Genomic DNA, 20,383 nt, shown 5'->3' with positions numbered 1-20,383 from the left:
GCTGGCTCCAGCTTGAGGCCTTTTCTGGCAAGATGCATCTCTGTGCCTTTCCTCTAGATTATTAAGCATCAAGTTGTCTCACATTTTCCAGGACTCCTAACAGCACAGACCCTTCTTCCAGCTGAAATGTGAACTGTTGAACCCCACGGAGATTTGGGGTTCCCTGGCACCACTCTACATACGTTTTATTGTGTGATTTCCTCATGACAGTGCCATGCCATATCATTTAATCACTCAAAAACAACAAATCTTAACACCTGCTAAGTACCAAGCACTATTTCAGGAGCTGAGAAGAACATGATTAAAAACAGTAATTGTCTTGGACCCTAAGGAGGTCTCAGCCTACCAAAGAAGAACACAATGACACTTATAGTAGATGGTTTTAAATATGAACCAATATATGATGCAATGAAAGAACAGTAAATGGATGTTTACTCCAGCCTGGGGGAATCAGATAAGGTTTCTAGAAGTAGTTAAATGTGACCTGGGTTTTAAAAGATAAACACAAGTGCTCAGAGGCAGATGGGTAGGGAGGCAGGGCCAGGTAAGAGAGACTTTCAGGACAAGTGGACAAAGACAGAGGGTTGGAGACCTTTGTGTGTGGGGTGTGTTGTGTTTCAGGGATGGAGATTCATGGAGTGTCCTGGACTGCAGGGGATACAGGTGGCCAGAGATGACTCTGGGGACACAGGCTAAGCCCACTATCCTGAAATCTTTCTATGGTCAGGCACTGTCGTAAGAGTTGAGATTGGCAATGACTGAAAGAGACAAAGGGTCCAGTGATGGACCCTGTATTTTAGCTGAGAGACCAAGAATATATGAAATCAATGAGTAAATATTTAATTATGTCAGAGAAGTGTCATGCAGAGAAATCAAACAGACTGTTAAGTGCTAAGGAAGAGAGTTTTTGATTTTTCGTAGGAAGGTTAGAGCACAGTTCCATGGGAACGGGAGGGGTAGGGAGAAGAAGAAGCCACGGCAGGACCCAGGTGAGAGGGAGTCTCAGGAGGGGTCAGCGAGCCTAAGTTGGGAATATCCTGGTGCAGGGGACCCAACACGGTTGGATCAGAGACGGCAGCTGAGGGCAGTGGTAGCTGACATCAGAACTGCAGCCAGAATAAGGAGGGCCTGTTCCTGTGTGTTAAGATTTTGGTTTGACTCTGAGCGAGCCACAAAACCAAGAGGGTGTTTAAAGCAAAGGATCCACATGCTCTGACTTCCACTTTAAAAATCCTGGCTTTGGGTAGAGAACAGATCCCGGGGGGCATTTTAAGCCATGTTAAAAACAACCAACCAACCAAGACGACACAAAATTTGGATTTCTATTCTGTCAGGAGAGCTCCTGAGCATCTTGAAGCAAGAGAATCACATAGTCTGCTTTGCTTTGTTGTTTTGGTTTTTTGAGGATGGGTCTCACTGTGCAGTTCAGGTTGACCTTGAACTCATTATGTAGGCCTCAAACTCATAGCTATCCTCCTGCCTCAGCATCCTGAGTGCTGTGATGAGAATGACACGGTCTGTTTGCATTTTAGAAAAATCCATTCTGGTAGCTTGAAAACCTTGCTGAACTACGATCAGAGTGAGAAGCAAAACCCAGACAACTGCTACAGGTATCCAGAGGGTGATGAGGATGAGAACTCAAGCTAGAGACGGACACGAGAGAGAGAGATGAGTTTATCAATCCATTCAGCTGGCCCTGGTGATCATAGCAGAAAGGATGAGAAATGGGAAGAAAGAAGAGTTCTAGGATCAAGATATTTTGGGCAAGTGCCTTGAAAAGTTTCTTCTGGGGGGCTGGGGATTTAGCTCAGCGGCATAAGCACCTGCCTTACAAGCAGGCAGTCGTGAGTTCGATCCCCGGTACCGATAAAAAAGAAAAAAAAGAAAGAAAGAAAGAAAAGCTTCTTCTGGCTTCCTTCTTTCCACTCACCATGCCCAGCACCTACAGATACTCAGGCTCAGGGGCCAGGAGGGGATGATTGGTCCAACACAGTCCTCAGTGGGCTTGACCGTCAGGGCACACCAACTTGCATCTGCCTCAGACCTATACTGGTTTTGGCATATGAGGAGGACAAGGGCCTGCTGGACTACCCTTTTCATTTCTGAATTGTGCAGAAAATTAGACAACAGACCTTCCACACATTCCTCCTGAGATTCGCCATGACACCAGTGCTCCTGGCAGCCCCTCCACTTTCGTCACGCAGGAAGGACTGGACCTGGGCTCCAAGGCTCAGAGAAGGCTTCCTGGAGACGCTGAGCCCGTCAGGCGCCTGCTCATGTCATCTGTCTAGCCCAGGCCTCACCTTGAGTTTAGCAATGGTAGGAAACCTCATTTCCTTTGCTTTCCCCTTCTCCCTGTGTTCTGATCATCTTCACTTCACCAGGATTTGTCCCGGGATGTGACCATGGGCAAGGCGAGGAGAAAGAAGAGGAACCATAGAAGCATAAGTCTTAGAACTGAAAGAGATTACAGTGGAGATAGCAATGTGGAGCCAGGATGTATGGAGTGTATGCTGTGTACCTGGACTTGCACCAGACGTTACACAGATAGCTATGCTTCTTCATGCTCATGATAACCATAGAAAGTCTGTATTAGTCTCCCATTTTACAGATGAGGAAATTGAGACTCAGGGCTAAGGTGACTCACAGGTGGCAGGACATGGCTCCTTCTGGTCATACTCTAAAGCCTGTTTTCACCAATGCTTCCTGAAGCCACTACCCCAGTCAAATTTAGGGGAAAGCCCAGGAATCCTGTCTGGGATACATGACTGCTCCTATTTTACAGATAAAGAAAATCAAGATGAACAAGGCCACTTGGCTTCCAGTAGTGATACGAGGATTTAAAAAGGTCGCACACCTCGGAGCTTTTCGTCACCGTGAACTAGCTGGCTATGGCTCTCTGTCCAGTGGAGGTCCCTAAACTGCCAGGATTCTTGTGGAGGAGAAGCAGGAAAGCCTGTGTTAGCTCAGAGACATTTTTCAGATCATGGATTTTTAGTTATGTTGGCTCTCTTTGGGCCCCGTTAGTATACACAAGCTTAAATTGTTTATTTTCTTAGTTGAGAACAGTTCAACATGGAAGAGTCTCTAGACAGAACACAGCTCCTAACCCCAGCATATGGAGTCATGATTTTGGAGAAAGAGGGACTGTAGTTTGGAAGAACAGACTTCAGTGTCTATTCCCAGCCTGGCACAATGTGGTTTAAGAAGTCAGCTGCTTCCCAGGCGTCTCAGGCTCTTTTCTGCTCCCAGGCCTCTGCCTGCCTGTCCCCACGTTACCCTGGGTCACGGCTCTGCCGTCCACCCAGCCTCTCTCCCAGCAGAGCAGGTGTATTCAAAGACACCAGAAACCATTTGGCAAAAGGAAAAGGAAGCCATTGTTAGTGTGCGGTTGGCGTCGCGTAACCTTTTCTTTCTGAAACATTTATATTCACATCCACATCTCCCTGTCGCTACAGAAAATTGAGGAATCCGTGCCCTGTGCCTGGACGATGGAATAAAGCCATGCAAAATTAGCAGAGCTGCTAGGCCTGAAAGAAACGACAGAACCTCTTTCTTTCTACAAAAAACAGCCTGACTGTGAGCAAAAAGGAATTTTAATCAAAATGGAAAGCAGGAATAAAGCATGAACCTTTCTTTTTCAACTATTGATATCATAAGTATCATCATCACAATTCAGCGAGTAGGGAAAAGCTAGTGAAAATTTTTTAGCTTGAAACGTTAGCATTAATCCACTAGGATAAGGCTAGTGCTCAACAGCATAATATAAATTTAACATGGAAAAACTCCAAACTTCTGGGCCCGAATTCTTAGCTTTGATTTGACATATGATGTTCTCCTGAAAAAGACTAACCAAATAACAAGCAAACTGGCATTTCAGTCACAGTAATAGCTCATTTTCCTAATTATGAGGTCGATAAGCTGCACAGACCAGGAAGGGCACAGTCAGAACAAAGTAGAATTAGTTCCCCAGTCCTGCCTTTTGTCAGACATGCTACATCAATTAAAATTACAACACTTCTTTTTTTAAAGAAAGGAATGCCTGTATTGGCGTCTGTTCTGATTTGTAATCTCTGTAATGACCTCCATGCATGAAGATTAAGGACTGCACAGGGTTGCAGCAATCAACCCCTTGTGGTCTTGGTTATTATTGTTGGAATAAATACACGGTCAAAACAAGGACTTCATTACCACATTGAAAATTGGGGCCTCCACGAGTTGAATAATTGCTAGTGGCTTTTTTTTCCTCCCCTTTTGTCAGTGTCTCTGCTTGAAATCCAGGTGGACAGCAATAAGAATCATTTGTGTAAGCTCCATAGGCCAGCAGAGACCCAAGTTCTCTGTTAGTTTAGGAGGTAGTAGGGGATTCTGGTAGAGGGGTTTTGGGCAAAGCTTTCATGGGACTTTTCCACTCAGCCCTCACTAAGGAATTCACCAAGGCCATTCCAGGCACCTCCTCAACTGGTGTCTCTGGGGTTTCCAATAAATGTAGCAGTTTCTCTGCTAATAAGACAAGTGTTGGGCAAATAGGATATTGGCCGAGATGGGATGAGGCTATACTGAATTATAGGTTTGTACTTTGTGCATGTGCCATGCCCATATGATTACAACTTTGTAAGCAGATCTACAGGAAATTAAACTTACCCACTTTTCCTGTTACTTCTGAGCTGTGTGTGTGTGTGTGTGTGTGTGTGTGTGTGTGTGTGTGTGAACCAATGAGGAAACTAAGAATATATGTGTACTTTAAATTTAAAAGTGGACAGACATATTGAGGAGAGATCTTAGCAAAGCTCTTATACCCATAAAATTTTGCCAACATATGACAAGATATTCCCAAGGTGGGAAGAGCATGCATCTACCTCTTTGGTACCATAGAAAGAGAAACAGTAGACCTAGTAGACAAGAAGATGCCATCCTCAAGCTGAAGAATCTCCAGTTTCACCTTCTCCCCATGAAGGAAGGAAAGGGTCTCACCTTGACTTTTCCATAGCTTCCTTTAGGGATGAGAATCTTGTAGCCATTGACCTCAACAGAGAGCTCCTTCACCCAGGAAACAGCCGAACCACCTCGGTGCTCGTTCTTGGCCTCCACACTGAAGAAGGGTAGGCTAGAAGTCTGCAAACACTGTCGGGCCAGCAGATAGGCACAGGAGCCTTGGAAGTGGAAGAGGAAGCCATCAAAAGTGTGGTAGTGTGGCTCCCCAAACACCACACATGTGCTGGTTTCCACAGGGTTGCAGTAGAAGAATTTGCCTTTGGGCTCGCACACCTCGTAGGGGCTACACGAGGCCTCCTGGCAGTAGATCTCGTTGTTGAAATCCAGACAGCGGCACTTGATGGTGCAGTTCAGATCATCCCAAAACACTTCCCCTCGACGAAGGAACTGTCCTGGGGAATAAGGACAACAGAGCCAGCATTTACTGAGCACTTACCTTCTGGCCAGGTGTTGGGCTTCACGCTTTAACCCACTTAAGAACTCTCTTGGTTAGAGATTGTTGCCCACGTTTGACAAGTGAGGAACCTGAGGCGTAACAGCATTTGAGAGATTCATCCACAATCACTCAGCAGCTCAGTGGTGGAAACAAGACTCCAAGCTGAGTGTGTCTGGATCTTAGCATTATTAACCCACAACTGGTAAGCATACCCACATTCAAAGAAAGACACAAGACACATTGTCTTCAACTTTGGGAAAGACTATAATACTAAGGAATCATTTTCTTTTCAGGAATATGGGGAAGTGTATTTAGAAAAAAGACTCAAAAACACTCAGGGAACTCAGTAATACTGTTTGTTTATTTGCTAATCTGTTTGTGCAATCAACAGACATTTTTTGGAGGCTCAGTATGTGTCAAAAAGGCCAATAGCATAAATCATGAGTCAAATGCACAAATATAAATCCCAGATCCCTGGGAACATTCTGGAAAGACCACTTGTAGGGTGTTTTCAGAAGCTTGTAAATCCTCCTGACGCCACTTAGACAGAACTTCTGTTCAAGTTACCTTCTCCCCAGCTCCAAGCCCTGACCAAATCCAGTACTCTCCTCTCTTTATCCTTTTCTTGAAAATTCTAGATCAGGAGGAGAAGGAGGCTGACAAAAGGGAATGGTTTCAAAAGGTGTGCTAATATTTTAAAATATCCACTGCTATTTATTTGTAGACATTCCATCTCAGCAATCAACTTCCAATTGACTACTGACTTAAATTCCACATGTCTCTGTTTCTTTAACCTGTGGAACATGTACAATGCTGTGTTTTCGTCCCTTCCTTATGTGGGACAGGGATTCTGTGAAAGAGCTGACACCTAGTAACAGGGGCAGCAGCGTTAGTAGATCAAGGAAGTCTCACAGGAACATATCAAAGGTGCAGTATTAAGAAACGTAAATAAAATCCTGGGTTTAACCTCTAGCATGAAAAAAAAGTGATGCACTAGGAGTAAACAGTTTGAAAAGAGTCAGCCGAGATTTCTCAAGTATTTAGAAAATTGAATACCTTACGAGCTGCACAAGGCTACAAGCTTAACCTATGGCAAAGACCTGGGCACCTCAGGAATAGTACTGTCTATATCTAACAGGACCACAGCTCTGTGTTCAACTACATTTTGCGCCTGTTGAGAACAGGACCTAAAAATGACATAATGCATTTATTCCCAGTCTCAGTAGGTCATGTGCATCAGCCCTGAAAGCAGACCTTCATCCTCAATACTCTCTGGCACTGGTTCAATGATGCATATTTTGTAACAGCCTCTGTTCAGTATCATTTCCAGTCTCTGCTTTTTCGGGCTTCCAATAAGTGAGAGGAAAATGCCTTCAAATAGAGGAGGTTTGGATCAAAAGGCAGACGCTCTGTGATAATTTTGTTTATGAAATGATGATATAATAAACCAGCTCTATGGAACTGCATCCCTGCTACAAGCCAGGCCAAGTCTCAGTCTCATTATATTGATATATATCCATGGTACGTGAAAATGCACAGCAGTCTGCATAAGGATATTGAATTTGTCCTGTGTATGAAACCCAAGCCCATAACTCAGGAGGCAAGAAATAAAGTTGGAATGGTGGCTTTGTACACAGCTGGCATCTGACCAACTTCACAGCTCTGCAAGCCAATGTTTTCCATTATCACAACATTTCATTTCCAGGACTCAGGTGAGAGGCTGTAGCTGGGCACTTACATTGCAGGTCCACAGCCAGTCAGCCTTGTGATGCTTGGACAAGGGAAGAGGTGTCTGGGTAAGAGTCTGCACCTTATCAGGCTTGGGTCCAGGCCAGAACAGGGAGAGATAACGAGGCAGGGAAGCGGCATCTCTCGCGGACCTAAGTGATGTTGTATTTACACTCTATGAGCTAAGAGCGCACAATCTCAGAAATCCTGGTGAGCTTTGAGAGTAGCTTCTCTCCTATCCATTTTAATGCCAGCTGAGCCCCAAAGCATTTATTTGCTACTCTGAACATGAGAGATTTCTTTGAATCCAAAGGTACGCACCTTAGGGCAGGAATGCTTCACACATGACCTTGCCCTAGCAGCAAGGCAGAGGTTTGATAAACCTCACCATACTGCAAAGAGTGAGGGCAGAGGGCATGGGCATTTCTGGCCATGTGAATGATTTTTGTATACACAGGTGCTAAACAATTGAGTCAAAAGAAGCTAAAGCTTCTCTCTCTAATAGAGATGCCAAAACTCATGGGTTATGCTTTCTATCCAAGGAAAAGAAGAGACTTCCCTATCCCAACCCAAAGCTTTCTTGAAGATCTGAAAAGGCTTTGCCCAAGGTCTTTCTCTGTGTTTCCACACTAGCTTGCACTGGTGTCTACCATAATATATCTATGGTGTGTTAGCACTGTTGCTGTGGCTATCTCTTCTGTCACAGAGGTGTCATGGGAGACTACAGTACTGTCACATTTAGCACCTAACAGCATGACTGTCGCCTCATGGCAGCTCTCAGAATGTTCTTTGAAAAGGCATGATGGCTGGATGGCTGGTTTGATGGGAAAATGTGTGGACAGATGGATGTGTGGGTGGAGATGGGTGGGTGGATGGCTGCATGGGAGGGAGAGAAGAAAGGAAGGAAGGAAAGAAGGAAGGAAGGAAGGAAGGAAGGAAGGAAGGAAGGAAGGAAGGAAGGTTGGTTGATAGAGTGGATGGGTAGGTAAGTGGGTGGGAATACAGGTGGATGGACAGGAGGACATGAGTTGGTGGGGAGATGACGGGCGAGGCGGCGGGGTGGTTGATGGTGGATGAATGGGTGGGGGAATGGATGGAGGGACAGGTAATTTTCTGCTGCTGCTGTAGCCTCTACTCCTGGAAGCAGAATTACTAACAGAAATCCTGTTTTCTGGATACTGTATGTTGAGCACAGAGGAGGCAGGAATCCTCACAGGGATTGCTCCTGTGAGAGTCCAGGGCTATTTTGCACATCTAAAGGGGTCTTGATAGTTCAGAGAAGGCTCCAACCCTTGGATGCCAGGATAAAGGAAGCCCACTAAAGTTCAGCTAAAGCTCCTTCAGAGCCCTAAAGTCACCTTTGATTTTCCCCAAATTCCTGCATGTTCTGTGACTGCAGGGAAGATTTTTTAGGAGAAGTTGCCTTTAAGACTGTGCTACTTTTTTCTTTCTAATCGTACTAGGAAGTGCTGATTTACCCTTGTAGGGTCTTGGCAACACTCCAAAATCACCCACTCCTGTGGATTTACAAAGTGCAGAAGGCAGAGCGAGAGAAGGAGAGGAGAAAAACTTAAGGGGAGGATGGCAAAGACAACAACAAAAATTATGTCAAATGGGAGGCCTCCTTTCTGGCAGCCTGACTAAGAAATCGTTAGAGGTCCTGGCCCACTTTGGAGTGGTTCTGAACTGTATCTGCCCTACAGGCAAGGGCTTGGAAAGCTGCAGTACAGAAAATGCAGGGTTTCAGCTCCCTGGGTGACGAATGTGCGTGCTAAAATTACCTTGATCTCCATTACCCAGCTGAGAGATGTCAAAAGAGTAAGGCATCAGAAACAAGCCCGCCCCAGTGGCTGAAAAGCTTGCCTGTCAATGTAAACAAACCCTCCTTTGCTACGGAGAAAAGGAAATACTTTACCCCTGGAGGTACAGCCATTGGCTGGGTCAATTTCCTTCCCGTCAACTTTAAATGCCCAGCGGCCAGGAACATTGACATTTGTGGTCTCTTGGATATTCACAATCTCAGGGGTTCTTGACCCTGGGAGGCTGAAGAAATTGGTGAGGTTTCCACCATTAAATCCTGCCTGGAGGACAAATGGAATATGCGATTTGTGAGCACACAGGTCAACCCATTGCTTAGCTGACCTAACATCCTTATTTTAGAATCTAGCACATCTGGAATCAAGAGATCTTCTTTTGCCAGGTGTGGTGGCAAACACTTGTCATTTCATTACTTGAGAGACTGAAGCAGAAGGAATGCTAGTTCAAGGCCAGCCTGGGCTGCATATAAGATTCTATCTCAAAAGAGAAACAAAACAAAGCCAAAAAACAACGCATAAACAAAATCAGAAAAAGACACACTGTCCCAGAGTTCAGGGAAAGTGCCTGTCTCATTCATCCATGGCTGGGTCAAGACATTAGAGACAGGCAAGACAGACTTCTTTGTCCCCCTGCAAATTCAGTACTTCTCTAGTTAAAAGCCATTGGCAGGCTCTGTCCACGATGCTGCGTGACACTGAGTGACACAAGCAGGGAGTGCAGTTCCTGCAGTCCAGGGGAAGCTGGGAGAGCCACCTACCTGAGCCATCACTCCGCCCAGACCTGTCAGGGGGTCCCCGCCACTCGCTGTCCCGGTGGTCCAGTTGATTTCGTAGTAATTGAAGAGAGTGAATGTGTAGGAGCCATCAGACACCAGCACAGCCTGGAAGGTGTTCACCTGCACGGTGGGACAGCACGGGCTCATGACTCACACTCCAGGAAGGTTCTCTCCCCAGTGGCAGCTCCTAACCCTGCGCCCCTCCACACATCGACACCCCTCACCCCCTTCAGGCAGCTCTGTGCCACCCTGCAGCCAGGCCTCGTGCTCTGCCTTCTCTCTGGGGGGAAAAGCAAGCAAGTGGAACGAGGCATCTAAAGGAGAAACTGCCTGAGATCACCCTGGATCTGACTCAGCACCCCGTTCACATCTCTGGCTTGGACCTGAAGATTCAGAGCTTGTGCTGCTATGGCAGCCCTATAGATGGCAGCATGAGAATAAATTATAGGAAACAGTGAAGCCAGGGCAGGGGACAGGGGATCAACTACCTGTTCCCAAAGCAGGGGAGGGAAGGGGAGAGTGAGCCAGCACAGGTCAGTGTGAGTGGAAGGGCCCCCTGGACGGTGCTCTCTTCATTCCTGGAAAACACTGCTAATCTTGACAAGACGCCTCTCCTCTTTAAAATGGAAGTTGGGCAGTGATGTTTAAAAAGCACTTTGTGGGAAGAAATTGCTCCTTTAATAGAGCATTTATGTATTACTTTCTATCCGTAAAATTCTCAGTGTTCATCTGTAACTCAGACAGCCGATGTTTTTGGCCTGTTCCTATCTTATCACTAAGAAAACCGAGGACTAAAAGAAATGAGTTGCTGGAAATATCAGTGACCCAGCCACAGAAAATGGGATTTGGACCAGAGCTCCAAGTCTCTCTGCTTGTGCAGTGTCATTATATGCTGTCTTAACTTTAAACTTTTCAGGACAGAGATGTTATATAAATTCAAACAAGCCTTGTAAACAGTTCTCAGAAATAAGCTGCAGCAAACTGCCCTTTGCTCTCTCTCTGTCCTAATCCTCACCCTTGGGCACATGTTTTTAGGAAATGCAAATTAAAATAGAACTAAAAGAAGAGGCCACATTAACCTTTCTCTATTCAAACACAGGCTTTTCCCCAGCTGCCTGATACCACACTAGTTAACATTCTGTCCAGTGTAGAGGAAGACCCGAATCCTTATCCTGTGTAATCAAACTGGGACAGAGGATCTTGGAAGCCCAAAATCTCCCCATTCTAGAAGGTCCCAGGGAGGGGCAAGGTGCAGGTAAAGAAAAGCCCTTTTTGTAAAGGAGAACTTTTTCCTCTAGCTGCATGCCTGCCACGGCCGATGGTGTGAATGATAGAATTGCCTAGCTATATGCCCTCATTCTTTGGCTCCATTCAACAAAAGAGGAAAGTGGGACACAGAGGTGAGTGGGGGATCAGCACAAGATTGCTATTATAAGGTTGCTAGTGAGGTCAGGTTCAAGAAATGGGTGCAATGTCAAGGTCACTTAAGGACTAATGCTAGACCCTCTCCCAGACTAGGATTCTCCCTCAGAAGTGAATTCGTCATCCCAGAACAAAGTTGGAAATATCTTTGGTCCAACCAGCTCTTGAGAACAACCTATCTGTTATCCATAAGTCACTCCAAACCAATGAGCCACACCAGTGATCCCCGACGGCTGCCTGTGACGCCCACATGCTTATGCACCCCCACAAACCCTCCTGATAGCTCTCCCACAGCCCGGCAGATACACATTTCTTCCGCATTCATTGTAAGGTTTTTCTGGATCAGTTTTTGTTTTTGTAAAGCCTTATTTTTCAGTTCTTAAAGGAATTTTTTGCTCCAAGGACTTCCCGTGACACCCAGGAGGAGGAGGCTGCTGAACAAAGAGCTCAGGATTCACTCAGCAGTCTCTAGTGTGTTCCCTGGCTCTCCCTATTGAGAGGTTCAAATCCTTCTTCTGTCACTTGGGCAGATTACTTTACCCTGAAAGTGGAGACAGTACATATTTGTTGGGGAATGTTTTTGGGTGGATTAAATGATGCCAAAAAATGTAGCCTTTTACAGTGCTGAGCACATAGTAAGCCCTCAGTAAATATTGATTTTCCTTCCTTGAAGTAAACAGCTCCTTCCCTTTTTTGGGGGGGCTTCTATGATGCTTTCTTTCTGCCCCTAAAACATCTCAAGCTCGAAGTGTAGCTCGCCAGACGATTTGCTTTCCTATGCGTAAGGGGGAGCTCATTTCAAAGGCAGGGATGAATGGACATTCTTGCAACTCTCGGGAATATCATTTTTTTTCTCCAAGGAGCTCACAGCAATTAGGTGTTTCCTCATTTATCCTCACAGAAAAAGATCTCACCTAGTCCAGAAATTCAACTCCGAAGTACAAACCAGAAAGTATCTAAATTATCTTGCCATTTTTATTGCCAGTGGAAAATTTTTGAAAAAAATGGTGGTCAGCATTTGATGGGCATTTCTTCTCTTTTTCCCCCCCACTGACACTAAAATTTATTGATTGCTGGCATCCTGCATTCTAACTCTGTAAGATATGAGGCTTAAAGGACATAAAACATCACCTGAAGAGTCGTTAGTGATCCATAACATGACAGAGGGAAATGTATGCTTCTTTAGAGGTTATTTCTAACCAATGCATCCACTCTTTAAACTTGTGTCTTTCTCTCTGCAGTGCCTCTTAACAATAAAGTGCTTTAAGATACTCCACACTAAAAGCTCTAGAACAGTGTTGCTCACTGTATTGCAGATATGAGTTGCATGACCAGCATTTTCTCAACTCTCTGATTCTTTCTGTTCCACTCCTAAACAACTGACTCATTGCCAAGGATTTGGGGAAACAGATGGAATTAGAAATAATCTTAAGCAAGTGGAGGGCAGATTTCTGAGTGTCTTTGCTTATTGGGGAATTACGCATTTGAAGATGCGTGCGTCTGCTACTTCCAAAATCTCCATTGTCAGAGTCACCCAAACAAGCTGTAGGTTTCTGTGAAAACTGCTGTCTGTCTCTTTATGCAGAAAGTTGATTATCTTTACGATAATGCCGGTGATAATCTTTCTTATTTGACTTTTATTTGACTGCTCATTTGGGAATTCTGAGCAGATGTTGAAACTTTATTCATGAAACGCTATAACTGCCCACTCTAATTAACATCAAATATGGATAATTTCAGTCTTGGTCACAACAGAGAAAATTCATAACATAATAAAATGAGCCAGGTCATTGGGGCCCAAATCCACCACCCTACTTTTTCTTTTCTAAAAATTTTATGGAGGAAATTATTGGTGGGGAGAATCATTTGTGCCTCTGACAAGAGGAAAAGACCTGTGAGCCCCTTCCTGGATCCCTAAATCACCTGCCGTGGAAAGGGCTCTGTGCTTCAAACCTCTCTTGTAAGACAGGAATGCTACCTACTGCGAGAACATTGGTGAGCAGTTCTTTTGAGGCATTTGTAACGGACTGTGATGGGTGACACCATCTGAAATATTACAGCTGACTGGACAGGTTTGCTTTGATATTTCCCTCTGTTTCCTGGAATGAGGATGGCAAGACCCATTAGTTTAACTCAAGCAAACTGACAGTCCTCGGCTCTCCCAATTAGACTCCTTCACGGTAGTGAGGACGGACAAGCATTAGATGTGAGGGTAAGTGGAAAATATGAATTATTACAGGTGTGGTGCTGCTGCCTCCATAAAACGTGACTTCCTCCCATGTCACAATGAAAACCCAAGTGGCAGAGAAGGTTGCCATGTCTTTGAAGTACTTCCTGATGTCCTTGGTGGCTCGTTTCAAGATGACAGGATCCATGGTCTCTCTGTAATAGATCTCGCCTCGAATCCCATTGTGCACATCTGCCCAAAAGGGGGCAATGAAGGCCCTCCCGTCGGTCAGGGGAAAGGACTCGGGGGTGAACTGGCTCACTAGCACATTGAAGGAAACAACACCGTTGTTATTGACCTAAAAAATAAGAGAGGTTTGCACAGTGCATCCAAAACCAGGACAATGTCAGAGTCATAAACCAAGACAGACATTTGCCAAGCTATATGAATGAAAATAAATTTTAAACTGCTGACTTAGAACCCCTAAATACCAGCTCCCATTGCTCAAATGAGGAGGTTCATTTACTTTTAGACACATTCATTGGTTTTCTTTCACTTTCAATTTGTTGTCTGCTTCGTTTCTTATTATTAAATTAGTCTCATTTTCATGTTCTCTATCCTGTCTCTATTTGCACTGACCAAATGTTACTGGGCTGTGTGTGTGTGTGCGCGCCTGGGTGTCTTAAACGTCTGTCTGTCTGTGTTTATGTATACATGCACACTAGGCCAGCCTGAAGGCAGTGTAGACAATAAAGATCCGTTCAGAGTCACAGATGCAAAATAAACAAGAAAACAAACATAGAGGCAAAGTTAAATTTGAAAATTGAGGAGGTTGATATTAGAGCTGATTCCTACTTTATGACAAAGGAGGAGTGTCAGAGAAAGATGAAATGGTCCTTTACTGAACTCAGACCTCAGGAAGAACCATATCCTTCCCTGGATGAGATTTCTATTGATGTCACAAACACTTTTAAACTCAGAACAAGGACAGGATCTATAGATGCCTAGTTCCACTCTGGCTCTTATAGTTTGACAGCTTTTTTGTACAATCGCTGCACAAAAAGTGAGCCACGAGTTCCTTTATATTGCAATGTACATGTAAATAAGTAGATAGTGGTGGCTTTTTTTTTTTTTTTTTGGTGATTTAGAAATGAATTAGTAAACTTAGGATACCTTTCTGCAAATCACAAGCTAGTATTTCACCTCAATTCCAGTAAGACCTACAAACAATCCAGCCTGTCCCTGAGTCTGAGATGAACTGATTGAACCTGGTGGCTTCCGAAGCAGGAATGCCTGCAATGGTAATCTTCACAACTCCGAGAAAGAGAAAACCTGGGGATCAATTCCTTCTACATCCCAGTTGTTTGTTATGTTCCTATGAATAAGTTATAACATAGACAGTAACAGGGACCCCAGTCCTGCAGGTTGATGGATTCAGGGTACATCAGCAGCCTTGGAAGCAAGCGTGTGGAGTTAGGGGAGCAAGATGGAGTCCAGGAACAGAGATCTTAAGAGCTGTTGTCTTCACTAACAAGGAATAACCCCAGAAACTTGCAGAAGAGTGTACTACTCAAATGGTAGAAACTTAAGGAACAATTTACGCTCAAATAAGTCTGCCCAAACTATAATCCATCCTTCTGCAAGGGCAAGAATCCTTCAGACTCATGTCACATTGTGCAGTGAGGAGAAAGAGGCACTTAACTAAATACATTTGTTCTAGAGGCCCAGGAGGCCAAGCCTTGGAGAATGAAAGCCTTGCACTCCACTCTTATCTCCAAAATCAGGTCAACACACTCTAAAAGTTACAGTCAGCACCGACAGACATAGGCTGGAGCCCCTGCTGTGAGAACGGCATAAGAGGCATTTCAGGATGTCTGAGCATCGGCTTTGCTAGAGGGTAACAGGTGTAATTAAAACACATAGACTCGCCAAGAAAGCTGGCGATGAGTCACATCTGTTTTGATTATGTTCTATGGCTAAGATCACAGCGTCTCAAAATTTTGTGGGCATCATAATCACCTGAAGTTGCTCATTAAACTGGATGGCCAGGCTCCTCTCCCAGAGTTTCTCATTCAGAACAATAGGAGTAGGGCCCAAGAACCAGCATTGTGAAAGGGTATCCATGTAGTGCTGACAGCTGCCAGTGCAGGGGCCACTAATGAGGTGATAACCACTGGTTAGGTAGTGGGAGAGGGAACTATTTTCCAGTGGGAATCAGCCCTGAATCACACACTGGGAGCTAGGGAAGCAGAGGTCTCAGGTGTGGAGATGGCCAGAGGTGGAGATGCTGAGCATTTCATGTATTCCCCTCAGGATACACAGTAGACTAGGATGTCCTGTGACCTGCACGTGTCTCCCTCAGTTCTTAAGCCCAAAGCTAAAGAGAGACTCAGCTGCTCTGAACCTTTCTGTTATCATGCAAGTCTCATTGGTGGCAAAACCAATGATCCAAAAGATAAAAATAAAATAAAATAATCAAATAAAAAAAAACTAGGAATGAAGTGTCCAGGAGAGCCCTGGCAACCCAAGGAATGATTTTGTAGTGCGTGTTTGACAATATAACCTTCCTGCACAGCTACAGACCTAAGGAAGGTGGCTAATCCTACAAGCAACCTTTATACAACAGTCAACCATCCATCAACTCCGCTGCAACCCTGCTTCAAATTGGTAGGAAACCTAAGAACAGCAGACGCCTAAAGTTTTCATGTCCCCAGAAGGGAAAGGAAAATGCCATTACTCCTGTTGTGGTTCACTGTATCTTTTTATCTTGTCGAGCAGCAAGAATAACGCTCATGGCGCTGGGGCCTCTGCTTCACTTCTGTGTTTAATCACTCACAAAAGCAATTTACCGCCCTGTACACTCCTCTTCTATGAACATTAGCCATTAAATATACCTTTGACTTTCTTAATCATAAAACCTATCAGCTCATGAAATCTCAAAACTTGTCATTTTGGCTGCCAATAAATCTATTCTCCAAGCCCTGGAAGAACATATTAAAATGCTTTCCTTAATGACAAACAAAAGGGAGAGAGCCACAGAGCAGCAGCTGGGCTAGTTTTCCACTTACATAGACGGTGCGGTAAGGAACACCAAAGAAGAACACGGGAATGGCCAACTTAATCTCGGACGAGCTGCCATCGTCTACTTTGGGGGTTTTGGTATCATTCTGCCAAAATGGGTACATGAGCTCCCTGGGCTGAGCTGTCAAGAGAGACGGTGGTTAGATAGACAGCAGCTCCCTCCTCTGCTGGGCAAGCTGCTTCCCCCAGCTAGTAAAACCAGATTCCCTGAGGATGGCTTACAAGTTAAACACAAGTCAGATGCCCTTGCCACTAATCCTACACCCAAGCCATGCGCTGGGTACCATCTTCTGCCTCCAGGAGAGGGAGAAAGAGAGTGATACTATTTCTCTTTGGAAGAAAGCTCTTCCGGCTTCATTCCCATGTCCTCTTGCATTTTGGAGACGTTCATGGTGACAAATGACTGGAAGGCTGGGGAATCACTGGGAAATACTGGGAGGCAGCTCTCAGGTCTGGCAAGCAGGGGAGGGCTTGCCTCTCAATGTGACAGCAGGGCAGAAAGAAGGTGACTGTGGGCCTCCCTTCCAGGCCAGGAATTCTAGTATCAGGTCTTTTTCTGAAAGGAGTCTCCTCACTCCTATGTCACAATAGGAAAAGATACCAAAGCCCAGAAGGAAATAAACAGCTGGAACCAGAACAAAAGTGGGAGGAGAGGGTTTGTAGTAACTGGCCTGGGAATGACCTTGATTGAGGGCCAGCCCTGAGAGGCTCTCTGCCCAGCTCCTTTTCACAAAGGGCGGAAATGGGATCCTGGGGCCCAGGGATGACGGGGCCCTTGAGAAGATCTCTCTGGAGAGACGGTACAGGGCTCTCCCTTGTCCTTCTGGTCAAAGGTGAGAGCCATCACACGAGCATTCACAGGCCCCTCCTGTTAGAGTGCCACCACCTCTTCAAAAGTGCCCCACCCACTCTTGTGATGTGTGAGTTGGTTTGATTCAGCAAGAGAAATGAGACAATTTACCCCAGGGTCTACTTTATTGAGAACCAAGTCCAATCACGTCAATAAAGTAATCTACATTTCAAGAATTTTGCTTTTGTTAGCATCCGTTCTTTCTTTTCTTGAATGAAAATAGATCATCTTTTAATCCCTTTAAAAATTATAGTTTTCAGGGCAGTGGCAGATCCATTCTGGGCTTTTAGCCACAGCTTCCGAGGCACCTGCTCCCAGCCACCCAGAGGCAGACACCTGTTCTCCTGTTGGCTCTCTCCGTGAGAAAGTCCTGTTTCTGTGCTGATGGAGCCAACAGGACAACAGGAAGTGAGCAACAAGCCAAAGACTGCCTTGCCCTTTGGGTGTCCTTTGGTGACAGAGGACAGCTCCTGCACAGGAGTGGCCAGATAGGGATCCAGTAGCATGAGGCAAATTACCAGCCCTCTAGTTCCGGATTTGAGAGCAGGAAGAGATCATCCTGCACAAAAAACTGATCCCTTTGTGATGGTTAACATCAGAGGAGAGCAGGAAAAATACCACAGTCATTAGTGTCCAGTACATGCATTGTTTCCTAGGCCCTAGAAGTTTTTAAGAGTTGATCAAGTCTTCACCCATGAAAGGCACTAGCGCAGGTTTCACAGCCATGTGCCACATTTTATGCCACAATCAGTAGTTGAGAAAAGATCTTCTAACATTACTGCACATGTAGGAGTAACAAAATCCAAATCCCTAGAAGACAGGAAGTTTATCTTTTTTTTCATTCTAATCCCTACTATGCCTTTGAACACAGGCACTTATTAAATTTGAAGGGTGATAAATTTTCTTGAATTAATAGTAGCAAAGTCATGCTATGAGTTTGTCCTTCACAGAGAACATTTTAGGAGTTTAACTTTATAATTAATCACAATCATTTTCAGGGAAAAGTTCATTGGTGTTTGGGGAAGCTTTGGTCAATCTGCCTAAGGAATGAAAAACCTGTAGCTTTTCATGGAGGAGACAGAAAATAAAGGCCATGGAGACTGTGTCCAATTTCTCTGTCTCTCCCAGACATGAGGGGAGTTCTACAGTGTTCCTCTGTTCCTGACAAGTTTGTTATTTTGTGCAGGAAAATATAGACTATTAAAATTTCTCAACCTTAGCAATGAAAGCAATAAAGATATCCAATATTGTAAATACTGAGTACTTTTTGAATGAAAAGTGCTGCTTAACAAAAGACAGTAGACCTAAACTACACTAACGTCCATCTCAGAAGTCAGAGAGTGTGTGTGTGTGTGTGTGTGTGTGTGTCTAACTGTTGACAGCACAGCCTATCAATATTATCAGAATTAGTAAAAAGAAGACAAGCCCTACCTATGCTTGCTTTGTGATAGAAATTTCAAATAAATATGTTTTTAGGATTTCTACTTTCACCAAGGAAATGTATTCTTTTTTCTTTTTCTTTCTTTCTTTTTTTTTTTTTTCTGGAGTAAGAGAGGGAGGTTGGAACCGGTGGGGCTATTGTGGGTTTACATAATACGTATGCTCTAACTGTTTAAATTCACCCAGCCTTGGAAAACTGTTAAGACTGTCCGTGGTCATACAGAGTCATTCATCTTAGACTTGTAACCGTGTGCCAACCGAATGTAACAAACAACTCAGCAAAATGAAGGTGCTGTTGCATTTTAGCCATAAAAGTTCAAGATCTGGGGGAACGGCCCCATTTTCCTTGCCTAAAATCCAAAATGGCAGTAAAAAGAAACACACGTGGCTTTTCATTTGCCCAGGAAAATGCTACAAAAGAAAAAACAAAGGAATCGCTTAGAGGGATCGCTATCTTATTTCACTTACAGTTTTAGATTTTTGGACGTCATTGATCAGTGGTAACAAGTGAGCCACAGCAGAGTTGCTATAACTTCCTAATTTTGGGATAAGATAAGTACATTCTTTAAAGTCTCCAAAGCAAGTTTAAAGCCTTAATGGAAATATGTGATAAGCCACATGATGTACACACACAGCTACTCTCTATATTTTAATGGAAATACTTTGCATTACCTTGAAGAACTTTGGAATATACAAATTGTGTTCCAAGTTAAATAAGAAAAAGTGGAAAGGTAAGTGAACATCATTCAAAGTTAATGTATTTTACCCTTGATAACAGAATTTAATTTACATTTGTTCTTGCTGTATCTGTAGACACATGTATCTCTGCCCTTACAATGATGGTTCCAACAAAAGTGTCTCTTTATAAATTCAAGAGCATGCTAATCAAGAGCTTTATGGAATTCTGTAGTACTCACCTTGGTGCCGTACAAGTGCGAAGATGAAAGAGACCCCAATTCTAAGTAATGATGAATAATTCATCCTGGAATTTTAAAAAGAAAAAGAAAAAAAATCCCCAGCTTGCCAGAGTAAATAGAACACCAGGTGTGTTTGGTGGCAAATCCCAAGACACATCACAATCATCACAGAACAAATTCACATTGCAACATCAATAGTTCTGAGTCATGCTGGAATTCCTTGAAGTGAGCAGGTCCTCCTAAGTTCAAGACTTCATGAACAAATTAGACCCCAGAAGAAGCCAGTCTGGAAATGCAATGAGATTATGCAAATTGCCCAGTAGCTTTATAAGATTAATGTGAGCAGCAAAAAAGAAATGGAACGTTTCTGCATCTGACAAAGCACTGAAGTATAGGACCCAATTCCAAGGGTTCGGGTCCCATTTGTTTCTAGAACAGAAACTCGGTCCTCTGTGAGACCTGGCTCTCCCAAACTTCACAATGGCTTTCCTTTACAATCAAAGCAAGGCTAGGTGAAACCCCACGTCCTTTCTCCAGGTAGCAGAATTTGGAGCTTGCTGTCACCCGCTGGATGACACGGAGTTTGTCACTTTACTGACCAGAGTCACAAATGGTCTAAGACTCTCCACTGCTTTTCATAGTGAAATGAATGATAGCAGCACTGGTAAGAAAAAAAGAATCACCCCAGGGTTGATCCTTGGAATTATAACAAGACTAGAACTCAATGCAAAAGCAAGTAATTAGTTCCAGCAAG

General features: G+C 44.2%; 1 protein-coding gene across 1 annotated transcript in view; it reads right to left on the bottom strand.

Annotated features, from left to right (window-relative positions):
* The window catches only part of Tecta (tectorin alpha), a 67,047-nt gene extending 47,354 nt beyond the window's left edge, over positions 1-19,693 (bottom strand). Inside the window, exons 1-6 of the mRNA XM_063255946.1 lie at positions 19,630-19,693; positions 16,410-16,543; positions 13,412-13,699; positions 9,735-9,872; positions 9,075-9,240; positions 4,975-5,387 (exon numbers count right to left, since the gene is read on the bottom strand). Coding sequence (XP_063112016.1) covers positions 4,975-5,387; positions 9,075-9,240; positions 9,735-9,872; positions 13,412-13,699; positions 16,410-16,543; positions 19,630-19,693 — 1,203 coding nt within the window. The remainder of the gene's footprint in view (positions 1-4,974; positions 5,388-9,074; positions 9,241-9,734; positions 9,873-13,411; positions 13,700-16,409; positions 16,544-19,629) is intronic.
* Between the last annotated feature and the right edge of the window lie 690 nt (positions 19,694-20,383).

Source organism: Cavia porcellus, unplaced genomic scaffold (assembly GCF_034190915.1).
Source record: "Cavia porcellus strain 051 isolate PalLab524CR breed Dunkin Hartley unplaced genomic scaffold, mCavPor4.1 scaffold_9, whole genome shotgun sequence".
Lineage (NCBI taxonomy): Eukaryota > Metazoa > Chordata > Mammalia > Rodentia > Caviidae > Cavia > Cavia porcellus.
This window is presented reverse-complemented; position numbering and strand designations above follow the sequence as displayed.